Source organism: Dipteris shenzhenensis, chromosome 27 (assembly GCF_047967505.1).
Source record: "Dipteris shenzhenensis isolate YYH24624 ecotype China chromosome 27, Dip_SZ_1.0, whole genome shotgun sequence".
Classification (NCBI taxonomy): domain Eukaryota; kingdom Viridiplantae; phylum Streptophyta; class Polypodiopsida; order Gleicheniales; family Dipteridaceae; genus Dipteris; species Dipteris shenzhenensis.
The window spans coordinates 45,717,541-45,733,824 of NC_141622.1; the positions used below are offsets into that span (position 1 = coordinate 45,717,541).

The 16,284-nt window shown below is 41.0% G+C and overlaps 1 protein-coding gene across 1 annotated transcript; it reads left to right on the forward strand.

Annotated features, from left to right (window-relative positions):
• Positions 1–10,454: 10,454 nt before the first annotated feature.
• LOC147884382 (very-long-chain aldehyde decarbonylase CER3-like) lies at positions 10,455–15,500 on the forward strand. The gene is made up of 11 exons (XM_087398319.1): positions 10,455–10,725; positions 10,942–11,162; positions 11,428–11,666; positions 11,777–11,996; positions 12,578–12,702; positions 13,102–13,361; positions 13,448–13,555; positions 13,661–13,867; positions 14,001–14,111; positions 14,253–14,429; positions 14,864–15,500. The coding sequence occupies exons 1-11, from the start codon at positions 10,663–10,665 to the stop codon at positions 15,017–15,019; spliced, it is 1,887 nt and encodes a 628-aa protein (XP_087254445.1). The 5' UTR covers positions 10,455–10,662; the 3' UTR covers positions 15,020–15,500.
• The last annotated feature ends 784 nt before the right edge of the window (positions 15,501–16,284 follow it).

The following is a 16,284-nucleotide window of genomic DNA, read 5'->3' on the forward strand; positions in this document are numbered from 1 at the left end:
GGGAGGCAGTATTTCAGCCACTACATGGAATGATATTGAGAAAATGCAAAAGGCTTTCTTATGGCGACACCTTGGTGTCAAACCCACTACTCCATACTCAGTACTTCTGTTGGAAATGGGAAGGAGGCTGATTGAATTTCATGCACTGATTAGAGTTATGCAATACCTAATAGAGGTGCAGCAAATGCAACCTGATAGGTTGCCTCATAAAGCATGGAATGCTAGCACAAAGCTTCAAAAGAACCACAAAAGTAAGATCATCTGTACAGGATGGGAAACCGACATAAGAAAATGGTTCAGCATATTTGACTATGCCGCCTGAAAAGGTCACCATGCAAGAGTTTCAACTGTCTTTACTGAGCACTTTGCAAACTCACTAGTTGACAAGTGAAGAGGGTAAAGCTGGAATATTACCAAGACAACATAAATCCCACATGTTGGTCTACATACATGTCCATAGAGTGCCAACATTGCTAGACAAGAATAAGAAAATATGTGAGCATTCCTCCAAGCATTTTTTTAAGAGTATGTCCGTAATCAAGCGGTGTTGTTCCTTATTGCGCTCTGTAGGATCCCATGCACGAGCAAGTCAAACACACTCAACAATGAAATTGCAAAACCCAATCAAGGGAACCTAAGTCAATCATGATTACCGACCTTCTGTGTATGCCTCTCATGCAATAGCATGGAACACCTTTTGGAGATCTCACTTAGCACTCTTATTAATTGTATAATTCTTCATGAGCACATATTGTTTTGGTGGGGCACCAGATTAGAAGTAAGGAGAATAAGAGAACTCATAGTACAAGTGGATTTTGCAACCCCAGTTTGTCACCAATCAGTCGAGATGGGCAACTCATTGCACAAGGTTTTGCATGCATGACAAATAGTTAGCCTACAAACCCTTAATGCAATAACCAAAATAAGCCACATAGAGAAGAAGACAATTGTTCATGGTTCATGGAAAAATTTGCATCATCACTAGTATCTTCAATGTCCTTGCTACTAGCAACCCATTTTAGCCTCTCTGCAAATGGTGCCATGATATCTGGTGAGAAATAGAAATCCAAGCAGAAGACCAAAGCAGAAGTCATGAACAAAGTCCGAACTGAAACATGAAATGAAATAAAAGGAAGACCCCTGATGTTCACTCATGGACTCACTGCATTTCTCACACTCAGCCATGAAGCAAATAAAGACAAAAATGATCAACAACTCAATGTCTCCCCCACTGCTTGTGATTTCGGTTTTATAGTTGACCCCTACATGCAATACCTCCCTTGGATATTTTTTGAGGGATTCCATCCATGGTTGGATTTGCTGGTCTATAACCATAGTTCAACTCAAATGGACTCAACGCTATAGAGGAATGTTTTTTGTCATTGTGGGCGAACTCCAACAATGGCAACCACTTGTCCCATGTATGTTTCCTCAATGAAATATATGCTCTTAGCATATCCCCTTGATTATTTCTATCTGACCATCTATTTCAAGATGATCTCCACTATTCATTTGCAACTCAATCCTTAGTGCTTCAAACACTGTAGTCCAAAAATTGCTAGCAAATTTAACATCTCAGTTTGAAGCTATAGATCTGGGTAGTCCATGCACATGAAATATATGTTTAATAGACAAATCTACTGCTTGCGGGGAAGTGAGCCATCTTAGTGAGATGGTCAACCACCACAAGGATAGAAACCTTGTGTTGTAGGCTAACCAACTATAAAGTCCATGGAAATGCTCTCTAATCTACTAATGGTATCTCCAATGACTATAAAAGCCCAAGTGGCTTCACTTGCTTTGCCTTACTCACTTGACATGAAAACATTGTGTCACTTTTTCATGAATATGCTTTTTCATCTTTGGGCAAAAGAAATTTGCTTCATGAGATTGTACATCTTCTCAACACCTAGATGTCCGACACATGGGCTATCATAGCATTGTTGAATGGCCCTCTACCTAAGATCTTTCTAATTAGCTACAAATACCTTGCCATTATGTTTTAACATATCATCTGCTAGGTATATCTTGCATATGTTTGACCTTTTTTAAATGCTAGGTCATTAATTTCCTCGGGTATTATCACATGAGCCTTAGGCCAAAGTATCTACACAAAATTTATAGCAATGGAAATTAAAGAAGGAGCCTCACGAGTGGATCTTGTAGAATTAGGAGTCCGGTTGACACAGCAAGTGTCATGCCCTGCGGCCCATACATTGCCAAGAAGTATAGCATTGCTAGATGCCTTTCAACAAATTTTAACCCAATTATTACAAGCCAATCCAGGAAAATATGAATTTAGAAGGATGGTTCAAAGTATGGATGCAAGACCATCCAAGGAGGAAAAAGGAAAAGCTCCTATGGAGCCTAAAACCAGTATACATATGGTTGAGCCTAGGAATGCCATTATATACTCATCGAGAACCTTGACACTAATTTCTTTGACCACTTTACATAAAGTACAATAAAATAAAATACCAAATCCGGTCCTTTAAAGGAATACGTCAGCTGACCCTTCTCATGTTATCCCAACATGAGCATAACAACCTATCTGCTCCTTGCAATTAGACATGGTGGCTACAAAATGATTGAGGATATGCTATAGATGCTATGGGAGAACTGCCCCCATGAGATGAGGGTTCCTATGGTGAAAGGATCTGCTACTACTGAAGGAACTACAATCACTATTGTTGTTGAAGATGCTATATAGATTGCTGCTAGAAGTGGAGGTATTTTTCATGTTGCTATTAGGGCTATTGCTATCCTGGAGGATGGTGAAATGAGGGGGGAAATGCTTCTTTATATAAGAATAGGGTCTGTGGAGGTTTCCACCGACTGACCCAACTGTTGCTTGTCGACCACCGACTAGGACACATGTCACCCAATAGGGCATGCAGGCTCTGACCACTCTCGAGCTGTTACATGGTAGTCAAGTACATGCTCCACCTATTGTCTACATAGGCTACATGCCAATCTGCAATTTGCAGAGCTGCCTCTGCTCCTAACATCGACATCCATCTAGGCTGCCGTCATCCTATCCTTGCATTCAGCTGTTGGCTAATCTACTGCTATGGGCCACAGGGTTATAGAACTGCCATGTAGGTAGCCATGTCATGGGCTGCAGATGCCCATGACAATTATAGATTCTCATTTGGGGACTTCTGCAAAAGATACTTATTGGTCCCATAGATCATTTTAGTCATTCGCAAAAATTAATAAAGCCATCCTAAATACAATTGTATTATTCATGTTCGTTCTTATTGACATGAAATTGTCAACCACATCCATTTCCTTCAAGGTTAAAATTTCTCTTCATATAATCTTTGATCACATTAACTTATATCAAGCACTACACATGAGCACATAAATAAAAACAAACTAAAGGCTACCTTAGAAGATCCTCATAAAAATAAGATTTGTGCTTGAGTTATGTAGGGGAGATACCATTGTATTTACCACAAAGTTGCACCTTAAGCTGATTTGAATATCTGGTAAAGATAAATCCTCAAAATCAAAACAACTTCAATCTTGCAAAGAGCATTTTGAGAGCTGTTCCACTTAAGCTAAACAAGTATGAAACATTTTCTAAACAATATGAACTTAGTAAATTGAACTATATATAATTTCTTACCGAAAGTAGGCAATGTTTCAACAATCACACCAATACTAGTTGCAAAGGAGTCTAGACAATCAAATTCAAAATCTTATTATTGTTCTACATTTTAGCTTATGTCTGAAATATCAAGCATCTCCTACATGACAAATGGTTAAAAACTTGTCTTGCATATTTAGGACACAATTTTGCAATTTATCACAATGAACAATAAATAGATAATTCTTTAATCTTAACACCACTAGAAAACTCTGAATTTGAAAAGGTTTCAATTGCTCACAAAAAGCAAATGCATAGAGGTTTATTGATTTTGACATCAGAATATTCAAGCTTTTGACACCCACCGCAGCTAGCACCTGCAATCCATCTTTTGATCAAGGCAACTTGACTCGTGTCAAAGTGTTGCGAATGTTGGCTAGCACAGCTCCTCTGCAACCCATTTCTTTAGGATGAACATCCTTGAAATTGGGATGGAGGAGGAGATCTAGAGATATTGCTTGTTAGTATCTTTGTCAAGGCCCTTCATTTGCTCATACGAGGAGTTAACTACAATTCTACATATATTGTTTCTTTCCTTCTCATCAACCGACCTATTCTCTTCAACCCATTCTTCTACTTGACTTTTTGTTGATCCCTTGTCGATGCTCTTTTTGCTTTACGCCTTTCTAACCATACCTCAATTTTCTTGCACTTCTTCGTTGTGCAAAAATTCATCTTCTCCCATTGCATGCCCATCAATATTCATCATGAAATGAGGTGAAAGTACTACTGGACCATTCTGACCCTGACCATCCATACCCTCCAAGACTCAAGTTTGAAAGCATGAGGAGGATTTGGAGGAGTAGTAGTAGTTTACCTTGCATTTAGCATACGTTCACCAATTTTTATCATTTTGTATCTTATATTCAAATTTTGTACTACCCTTTTTGGAAGGGAAATTTTGTAATAAAACATGATTTTAGAGTGTTTGGTGATTTTACCTTGGATGTCATGTGCCACTAATTTTTTAAAGTCTGTTAACCCTCAATATATACCAAATGTTTACCAGCATTGGTATAGGCTGATGATCACCAAGGGTCAACATATACTGAAGATGTCACTAATGGATCCTTACAAATGGTAATACTAAAGTTTACTTTTAAAATAAAATAGTGTAGTTTATGTTGATATTTGTGTCAAAAACCGACCAATACATTCTAGTGCCTAAAGTAATTACACATTAGATATGACTAATCTCTTGGTACATCACTTACATTTAGCACATCCCTTGTCCTCCACTACAGCTTGTAGTTGAACTCTAGACCCTTAAATATTGATTGCAAAGATTGGTCTTAGACTTCATGAGCCTTTAATGCCATATTCCATTTATTATGTTTTCTTCATGGATTGGGTAGAGCATTATAGAGTTCAAGAACAGTGAGCCCATCCCACTTGCATCCATCACTCCTTTGGATGATGCACAAACTACTACTATCTTTGTAGGAAATATTGAGTACAGACAGCATATGTATATATATATAAATGCATGTATGTATGTATGTATGTTTGTATGTTTGTGTGTATGTGTGTACATACGTACATACGTACTATACATACATACATATGGATGTGTGTGTGTGTGTGTGTGTGTGGTGTAGAGAGAGAGAGAGAGAGAGAGGAGATTACGAAATTTTCAACTCATGAAGTTTAGCCAAAGAGTTCCAATGGTACACTTTTTTGGACCTCCTAGGAGTGTATTTTAATGGAAAATCCAATTCATGTAGTTATCTAAAGAGTCTCTATGGCATATATTTTTTGGCCCTACAAAGGGTGTACGGAAAGCGCACTAATTTTTGGCTAATCAAAGCCAATGTTCATTTTTCCTTTCAAAAGGTCATGCTAACTTTTCAGTGGTTTAAATTTATGTTAGTGGTAGTTTAGTGGATACTAATGATTTTTAGGGGTTTTTTTTTTTTGCCTTACATGAGAGGTATGCGATGCTTTTGTCTTTTAGCTTGTATGACACCACCTTCATTTAAATGAGGGTCTCCAGTCATGTCTCCACTCATACTAAGTTGGATTCCTCCACAATATGGTCTGAAGGGTTGTTGTCCTAGTTGGCCCATGGGAGGGACGGGGTCAGACACACATAAAAGATTTGTGTCTGTGGCCCATGTAGGTTGCCCACTCCATGGCCAACTTTTTCAACTACTACATGATTGGCCCTTTCCATCTTCTCCAACTCCTCCACCAATCACAAGTTGGTGACATAAATTAGCAGCCTGCTAACCGTCAAGTGGTGTGAACCACCACACCCAGCCTGCCATTCTCTAGTTCTATTTCCTCCTCCATGGGCTGGCGAGTAGTGTGAACACATCCTTAATGGTCCATCCCCTCTTTTCCCTCTCTTTTCAACTATTTAACTTGCCTCACATTTATTAAAATTTACTTGCTTTCTTCTATGTCCCTCTCCTAACAATTTACACCCTTTCTTCTATGTCCCTCTCCTTACAATTTACACCCTTCCTTTCCCTTTTACAACTTATTGGAAAATTTTATGTAGTTTTTCTCCAAGTTACTATACTTTTTCTATAAATAGGGACCTAGAGATTGTGCCACCTTGTTAAAAGGAAGGCCGAAGTGGTTTGCCACATGTTAGTACTCCTAGGGGTCTATGGGATTTGGATGGTTAAAATATGAATCTTTGTATAGCTTAAGGAGGAATATTGTGTTTGTATCTTCGAGTAGTGTTATATATAGAGTTAGTTAGGGACTAGAGTCTAGGGCTTCATTAATGTATGGCAAGACTTAAATAAATGTAACATGGGATAGAGTAAATGTATAACAAAGGGATCCACTCCCTTAATTATTCCACCTCCCCCTTCTGATTTAATGTAACATGGGATAGAGTAAATGTATAACAAGGGGCTCCACTTCCTTAATTATTCCACCTCCCCCTCCCTATTTAATGTCACACTCTCGTCTTACCAAGATTGCTCATTTCCTCTCTTTTATCCCTCTCCTCTCTTCCCTTTTCTCTCGTTCTTTGTCCTCCTCTCTTTTCACCCCTCCTCTCCTTCTTTTCCCTCCTCTCTTTTTCACCCCTCCCCTCTCCTCCTTTTCACCTCTTGTGTCTCACTCCTCCCCTTTCCTCCCTTTTGATACCTCTTTTCTCTGCCCTTCATTAATTATGATATCATCATTGTAATGAAACATTCTAGATATTAAATGTATCTTGATACCTTTTTCCTAGCAAGATTATTGTGGATTTAACTCCTTATTGGTATAATGGACATTGAAGAAAGGTGTGTAGAAAGATGCTTTGTCCCATACCAATCGAGTAGGTGGCTATTATGTCTTATAACAGCCAATGATAACTTTATGCTAAGGAGTCAATTGCTACCTTAAAAGCCAATTCTTTTTGTTGAAAAGATGGCTTTGAATCAATTTCTCGTCAATGCACCCATGGTTGTTTCACCTGTGCTTAAGAAGACCTTAAATGTTGACATGACTATTGAGCCTCCATGGTAGCGTTGACATGTTGGGACCAATTGGTTTTCCATTTGAGTAGTTTTCACATCAAGTGGTTAGGATGACCTATGAACTACCAGCTCCAGTAGGTGCTTTGGGCATATCATTGATTGCTATCTCCAATAGCGATGGTTGTTGCATTTACTTGCATAATGGTTTGAGGAGCCCCTAGATTAGAGTTGTGGTAGTATCGATGCTAGTGTGGGTAGGCTCTCATGGTACTCCTAGGAGGGTGGTGGACATGTGTTGCTTCATATGAGGGGGGGAGGGGAAGGATGCATTAAAGAGGAGGTGGACACTTGTTTTTTATAACAAGGTGGGAAAACCACTATGGACATTCTTTTAATCAAAGGAAGACTAGATGGACAACAAAAGACTAAGCAATTTAATGTTTTAACATCATTAAAACATAGAATATCTTTTCCTAAAGAGATACAAAAACGTTGGTTGTTCAAGGAAAGTGCTTCGGGAGCATTTTCTCGGGAGGGGAGTTGATGGAATGTGATGAGAAAGATCACGAGTTACTTTTTCGATAGCTTCATGATTGGGAAAGTGTGATCAGAGTACTTTTTCGACTGTTGAGGGATGCCATATTTCATTTGTCAAATTTGCCATTTGTTGAATGGAAAATGTGTTGGTTGTTGTTTTATTGTTTGTTGCATGCTTATGTGTCATTCTTAATGAATTTAGTTTTTTGATTCTTTAGGTTTTTTTCACCTTAGTTTAACTCAAATGAAGTTTTCATCGTATGGTTGAGATTTATTTTCCATCGATCTCCAACTTGAAGTTACATCTTTAAGATGAAATTTTGCATGTTTTCAACCATAATAGAACTTAAATGCCTTAAAATCTGGAGGCTTTGAAGCCTTTTATGTTATTAAATTTGAAGGTTAATTTTCAAAATTTACCATCGACATTAAACCTTGGTTTTTGTGAACATTGACATGTATACACATACACTTGCTAAGAGATTTATTTGTTGCATTTGATGCCACATGGCAATGAAGCATTAGAGAAATGCCCATTGGAGCATTTCTTGCGTAAGAAAATTGTCAATGGTGTCAACCCCACGAGCAAATGAAAGAAAATGCAGCTGTGGGCCTTTCTTATGCATCAAGGGCTTGGGGGCAGTTGAAAACGATTGTTGAAATTGACTTGTGTGAATGAATTGTTTGTTGCGGCTATCTTTTGAGGCTGATGGTGACCGCTTCTTCGATGGAAGATCAATGGTAACAAGCTGCATGTGTGCATGAAAAGAAAGATCATACCCTTGACGTGGGAGCAAAAGTTACCAACTAGTGCTCGAAAAAAACATTTTTTAAGTCAGGATTGATATTTATAACTAGTTGAATAGGGAGCGAATCTAAAATCAATGAAATAATCATATAAACATCAGGATTTTCAAATGAAACAAGTATGTCATGTCCCTTCAAATTAAAGGCAACCTCGAATCATAACATGGATTTCTCAATTCTAGATTGGTTACACTGCCCCCCTGGCTCAAGGTACTTGTAGTTTGTGGGTGAGGGAGGTAGGAAGAGAATTATAGTCATGCATCCTCAACTATTTACACACCTAAGTGGGAATCTTTTGAGGGGGTCACTCATAAATATGTAAGCATAGCACATGGGTTCAATAGAAGGCACTTTTTGAATCCCCTTTTTACAAACATTTCACATACAAAAGGGTATTATATAAAGGGGGTATTCACAGATTGAATAGAAAAATGTATGTTTTATTCACGATAAATAAATAGATAAGGGGTTTTACAAATAGGCTTTGGATGCACGTGATATATAGGGTTTTTACATACTGGCCCACCCGAGGGTCATCTGCGACTTGAATTTGGAGTGGATCCCCTACATAGTCAACCATTACAAACTACCACCCTTGTAGGCTCTAAACGATTGGTGGGATTGTCGATGGACGGGGGACTAGATAACCAAGCTCCTTTGCCCACAATTGACAGAGAAGGACAGCATACACCCGGGGATTAATGTGTAAGCGAGTTGCACTCGCCAACCTTCCTTTTTTTATTTTATTGGTCGAGGCACATTGAAGCGGGTGTGATGTGATGTGTAAGGGGCCATTCCTGCGGCCTACTATCACAACATATGTGCTACTTCCTCTTGGCATTGATGGGCGATGGTTCCCACTCTCAAACTTATGATGCGCTTGCCCGTTCCTGCAAGTAGGGGCCCTATGCAACCACGTATAAGACAAACAGGTAATGAATTGCTACATTGCAACAAAGAAGAGCCCCGGGAGGAGAGCCCATTATTTCGTCACCGACAAGACTCATGTACGCAGAACCTTGGTAGTGAAAATCGTGGGGTTCATCCCAGAACAAATCTCATGCAAGCTTTTTGGGGTGAAAATGCCAATGTAGCATAATGTGAGTTGAAGTCTTGGAGGTCTCATTAGAGATGCGTGTTCCCAAAGAGCCAAATTTGAATTTTCAATTTCAGAAATTCATTTGCTTTTAAAAAATATATGATTAGCCCATGGAAATCCTTCATCTGATTTTGTATACTCTCTCACCCTGGGCACATGTAGCTTTTTTGGGGTGGTTCAGGCAAGAAAGGCGATTGGATGCCTACCGGAAGGCAATCGGACTATACAGGCAGGCAAGGTCCGGCAAGAGGGGGATATCCAATAGGAATGCTTCTCTCACCTACCGGATTTCAATCCAAACATGTGCCTGTAACTCCGATAGAGTCTGATGAGCTTCAAGCTGACAAGTGCCCCTGATTCTGATCACCCTCGGTAGAACTCTTCTTGACAGAATGCTAACAAAAGAGAGACATGTGTCCAACCTATTTCTCTCTTTGTCTCTCTATCTCTCTCTGTCTCTGTCTCCGTCTCTCTGTCTGTCTGTTGGTCTCTCAGAGCTTTCTGCCCTCTTTGGATCCAATTCGTCTTCTTTTTGGCTATTTTCCGAGGAGGCATTATGAATGAGTTATGATGATTCGTGGTGTTGGTTGGGGTGAGGGAAGCGAGGGAGGTGGGTGTAGTATGGGACTGATGACAACAATAATAAATTAAATAATAAATGTATTAAGCTAGATTGAATTGAATTTGAAGCTACGAACGACGAAACCATGCAAACTGTCAACAGCGTCGAGAGAGAGTGTGTGTGTGCGCTTCATTTATGGCTTTCGCCAGTCGCCACCAATCCCACCTTCCTTCCTTCCTTCCTTCCATTGTCGTTACATCGTTCCGTCCATAGCTCTCTTATCATCTTCTTCTTCATCGTCTCCTCCATCTTCCTATCTTTCCCTTCGCCATCTTTCCTCTTTATTGTCTTATCGTTCCTCTTTGCCACCTCGTTTCTCTTCTTCCTTCGCTCCCTTCTCCTCACCATGATATTATAGTATCTCTCGTTGCTCTTGTGCCAAACCTTTGCTTTCACGTTGATGGACCTCCTTCGTCACAAGGCGCACTGGTTGTTCCTTTGTGGCTTTACTCCACGTAGGGCGGCTTCGTCCTCCGAGACCCCTTGTTTTGCTTCCTAGCCTCAACGACAGTTTCTTCTCTCAATGGCACTCAAGGCGCGAGCTCCGCTGGCGGTGTGGCCATGGGAGTGGATGGGAACTTACAAGGCAAGGCCGCACAATCCGCATAGCTTCTGTTTCACCGATTGTAGCGATGGTTTCCTCGTCCGCAGGAGCACGTGCCAATAGAGCTGACGATGCCATTTCCATTTGCAAAAGAGCAGGAGAGATAGAGAGAATCGACTGTATGCTGATTGTTCCTTGGCATTTTTCCAGCCGTGCTGCCCTCTATTGATTGTTGTTTTTTGTCTTTGCTACCCGCAGTACTATCTTTACGCTCCTCTGGCTGCCCAGGTGTTGCTCAAGTACCACAGAGGGCAATCTCTACTAGGCGATTGGTCCTTCCATGTACTGCTATTGTCATTCTTGCGATGCTGGATTTACCAGAATTGGCATGTCATATCGAGAGCTACTTTCATCATAAAGGGAAGGGCAATCCAACGGGTTGGAGTAGAATTCGAGCAAGTTGACAGAGAGTTCGACTGGTATCCTACTTTCCTACCCAGCAAATCATGAAATCAGTGTCAATTGCAGAGGATGCGTGAACTTCGATCAAGCAGCTTAGGCGAGGGCTATTTCGCTATTGGTTATAACAGAAAAAACGTTCGCCCGCGAGATCAACTGGAATCCACGGTGATTTGTGTGTCGTAGGACAATGATCGCGTGATGATGTTGCAACGACACTTAGCTAGATCTAGGACAGGTTTGAACTAGACCTTGTCGATGATAGCTTGAATCCTTGCTGTGTAGGGACAATTACGTTATCTTGCAAGCTCTGGTGGCATGGGTAGCGCAGGCTTGCGTTCCCAGCTTCGTTCCGACCCAACTGCCCATATGGAATACCAAGGGTGCGGTGCTGCTTTTGCTTCTGCATATGGGACCGACAGAATTTGCCTACTATTACATCCATCGAGCTTTCCATAGTGGCTATCTATACGCTCGATATCACTCTCTCCATCACGCATCCATCAGGCCCGAACCATCCACTGGTGAGTTGGACAAGTTCTTGAGTAAAGTTCTGTACAACTGATGCTGTGCACGCGGTATACATGAACGGAAATCTCTAATTACAGCCGCACTTCCCTCTCTGGATGACCAGCTGGCACCGGAACATTTTTGGAGCATCTCTTGCTGACTCTGGTATTGGCGCTGCCTATAGCTGGAGCCATCATAGCGGGTGTGGCATCCCTGGGTGTCGTTTACGCGTACATTTTGGGCTTCGATTTTATGAGAAACATGATACATTCGAATGTGGAGGTTGTACCGGTCTGGCTGTTTGAACGGCTTCCATTCTTGCGCTATCTTTTCATCACTCCGTCGTAAGTATTGCTTCTGTTCCCTACGTCAATCTGTGTTGTTTTGAGGCGAGAGTTTAGTGCTAATGTCTATTGAGGAATTTCTATTACTGGCGCGACCTTGATGAGAGGCACACACCTGGTGGAGGAACTCTTTTAAACGGCTCGAACTTCTTGATAGGAAAATGGACAAATCAACTTGCTGGTTCTGATGAATTCATGCTCAACTGCCTCCTCAATCCACTGGGACCTCACTTGTTTCTCCGTTTTCCAGTCTTGTTTTATGCACTCCCTTTCCCCTGAATTTTCATCAGATCAGTGGACTCATAGGCGGATAGAAATACTAGCAAGCATGTTAGTTTTGGATATACAGCTGGCTGAGTGTCACCGAGCAGCTTGCTCATGCAAGTCCCTTGTTCTGTAGTGCAACGAATTGTTTTTATGTGCCCTCTGTGTATGTACCAAAAAAGGACCTGCTGACATACATTAACCGTCTTTCCCAATTGAGTTTGGCTTTTCGTTGTAGGTTCCTTTACCCATAGCCTAATTTTGACTGGTTTGCCGACTTACGATGACTTGCTTGGACATGAATGGGATTTTTGCAGGTACCACTCCCTTCACCACACGCTTGGAAAGATGAATTATTGTCTATTTATGCCCTTTTATGATTATTTAGGTGGCACTATGAACGAATCAGCATTCAAGTTGCATGCAGAACTCAGAAAGAGGGGTAAGTTTGTCTTATCGCTGTCTGCAAAATTGACTTTCAAACTCCAAAATTTGTTGTTGTAAGCAAGATGTGCCGTTTATGTGCAGACACATGCCTTGACGTTATGAAGGTCTAAAGCTGTAATACATGTGTGTGTGTATGTATACTTTTCATATTTATATATGTACACACACATGTATACACACTGACGTGTGCCAAGGTATATTTTGTGTGTGTGTGTGCACGTGCGTGGGCGCGTGCAACTCTTTTTAGTGAAGTACGCGTGCACACACACACACACACACATGTATAGTAGACATATATCTATATATGTATAGGGGTGCAATCATATTGGGGTAATTTTGGACATTGTGGTCTCAGAATCTTTTGAAATGGTGAGAGATCTGTTGTCATTGGCAGGGAACAAAGTGCTGGTGCCAGATTCTGTGTTTGTGCCTCATGGTGTCGATTTTGTGAGCGCTTTACACAGTGCTTTAGTAGGACGCACCTTTTCCTCGGTTCCACGTGGAAACACAAAATGGTGGACACTGATATTTGTCCCTGCGGTGTTTGTTGGAGTATGGATCTCCTGGTTTTGGGGAAAAGCCTACGTGATTGCCACCTACACAATTCATGGTGTTACCCAGCAATCCTGGCCAGTACCTTTCATAGGATTTCAGGTCTGTTCTTGTGACAGGTTGCCTTGCAAAGCACGCAAGAGAAATACTGTTCTATAGTATGCTAACGCCTGTGCTGGTTTTTGCAGTACTTCCTTCCAAATTCTTTTGACAAAATCAACCGTTTGCTGGAGGAAACCATATTGGAGGCTGACAGGCTAGGGGTTAAAGTGCTCACCCTTGGAGCTTTAAACAAGGTTTTTTCCTGCTCTCTTCTCGTCCTTGGTTGCAATGTATATTATATAACCCTCCCTGGCGCAGCCTTTCTATTGCAATATTGAGATGTGCTTTTTTTGTGCCAGAATGAGGCGATGAATGGGGGTGGAGCTCTCTTTGTCAATAAACACAAAGATCTGAAGGTTCGTATTTGCCACGGAAATACATTGACCACAGCTGTGATCTTACACGAGTTGCCTGATAGTGTAACAGAAGTCTTTCTTACGGGGAGCACATCCAAGATCGGCAAGGCAATTGCTCTATATCTTTGCAGAAAACATGTGCGAGTTCTGGTATGTCAATTTAAACCCGGAGAGCGGACTTGTGGCAAATTGTTTGCAGGGATGCCATTAGTTGTGTTGAACTTCATGGTAGCTTGGACGTTTATACGAAATGTGGGATTGAGTAGATCTTGTTCGAGTGCAGATGCTCACTGCTTCGGAAGAGCGTTTTGATGCTGTGGTGAAAGAGGCTCCAAAGGAGTGTCAACAGTATTTAGTGCGAGCAACCAAGTATCAGGCGGGCCAGAACTGCAAGGTGCTCATCCATAATTGGTCATAGTTTTTTAAATGGTCTTTTTTGCTGGCAAAGAATGAAGTGGGCGAGCTTGTTCTGGGTTGCCTTTTCTGCATCCTGAAATCTCATTAGCTTATCAAAGTTCACTAAATACTTGTGCAGACCTGGATCATAGGGAAGTGGGCAGGCTATGCTGCTCAGAAGCTGGCTCCTCCTGGCACTCACTTCCTTCAATTTACGCTTCCACCCATTCTACATTTTCGACAAGACTGCATCTACAGTGATTCTGCTGGCATTCGTCTTCCTGAGAAAATGGTGCAAGGCCTCAACAGCTGTGAGGTAAGTAAGGCTGCGTCACCAACCAAGTCAACCGTGGGTGGTTGTTTCCAATGTGATTGTTGTATGCACTGTCAGAAAGATGACAAGCTCTTCGATTGTGTTGGGGCTATCACACATGTTAATGCATTTCAAACACATGAAATCTGCTGCATTCCACTGTGTCTTGCACTGCTGCAAATCTTGTACATGTGGATTTTAATTCTGTTGTGATTTTTGTGGAATTCATCCTTGATTTTGCAAATGGCACCGTCCTTTGATAGCATGAATTCTTGTATACAGTCACATTCCCCACTCCTGATTTAAACCTTAAAGTTCAAAACTAATAACCTGAAACTTGCCTGCCACTGATTGTTCATCCAGTTGTGCTCCTTCTGTGTCAAACCTTTTTCAAAAGCTCTTGCCGTCCTCTGACTTTTAAGGTTTTTGTTGTGCAGCACACAATGCCACGGTATGTGGTTCATGCTTGCCACGCTGGGGGATTAATTCATGCTCTGGAAGGCTGGCAGCATCACGAAGTAGGAGCTGTGGATGTTCATCAAATTGACATAGTGTGGGCTGCTGCCATGAAATATGGTTTTAAGTTAGCCTAGTGCTTCATATACTGCCACCCTACCTACACTTGCGTGAACAAGTGTGGGCTGCTGCCATCAAATATTGTTTCAAGTTAGCTTAGCGCTTTGTATACCTTGGCCCTACACGCGCTATGAACATGCTCAATTCTGTCTTATTTGATTACCGCAAGTCCTCCCCTCTCAATTGATTAAAGCCTGCTCTGGTTATAAATGAAATTAAAACCTGTAGGTATTGCAAGAAGCAACCAATGCTTCTTGCAAGAACTGGGTGGGGAGCTTATCATATTGATTCTTTTTACAGTGGCCTGGTGAACCATTGTAATATGTTGCATTCCTCAAATGACAAGGCGGTGACCTCAAATGATGTGGTTTGGCCTTGGTGATGTTATGATGTTATGATGTTGAATATAAAAGATATGGCAGGTGTTCATGTCAAGACATTGTAACGTGCTAGATGATGCAAGGCATGTTAATAAGCAACATCTCTATGAGAGCTTATAGTGGGGCATTTTTTGCAACCTTTAAGAATTTCCAAGGATTTAAATTGTTCCTTCTAGTAGCTAATTCAACTCTCTCAAATTACTCTACTCAGTGGAAATCACAGATTATGATAAATTGCCTAGAACAGATGTACTCAATCTCAACTAGATTGTTCTTAACTTTTAGTAAACGTTCCAAATTGCACATTGGTGCAAAGAATATGGCCAGTTATCACCTAGTAGTTAGACATACTCATGATACCAGGCAAGCAAGTAGGCTAGTTTTGTAGAACAAATAGTGTCCATCTTAAGACCGTTAATTCCTCTTAATTGATTTGCTAGAATCCTTTAAGATGTTCTGAAATGGTCATGCCGTGCTAAATTATTATGCCTTCTTTTACATTTGATTTGGGTTGAATGTCTTCTACATTTAACAAATACTTATAAATTGTATATGAGTGATGCATCAATCCTTCGGTGGGAAATCAATTTCTGCTATAGCTAGTTGTTTGTAAGAGAACAAGGTAGATGTATAAATGATGCATCTAAGACCGTTGAGTCTCTGAAAATAGAAACAAATCCCATAGGTGAACCTGTTAGAGTTAGTGTTCTCCAGTCCCTAAGGGAGAGAGGGCTTCTATGTGGGTGTGCCCACCTAGTGAGGTGAGTAGGCAGGGTCCTTTGTCAGTGCATATTCTGCAGGTTAGGAGGGGGTTTAGTCAGGGCACAATGTGAGGGCTAGAGGCCACAGTTAGGAACTGAGGGCCTAGTTTGGGGAACTGAGGGCTTAGTTTGAGGCTGGTT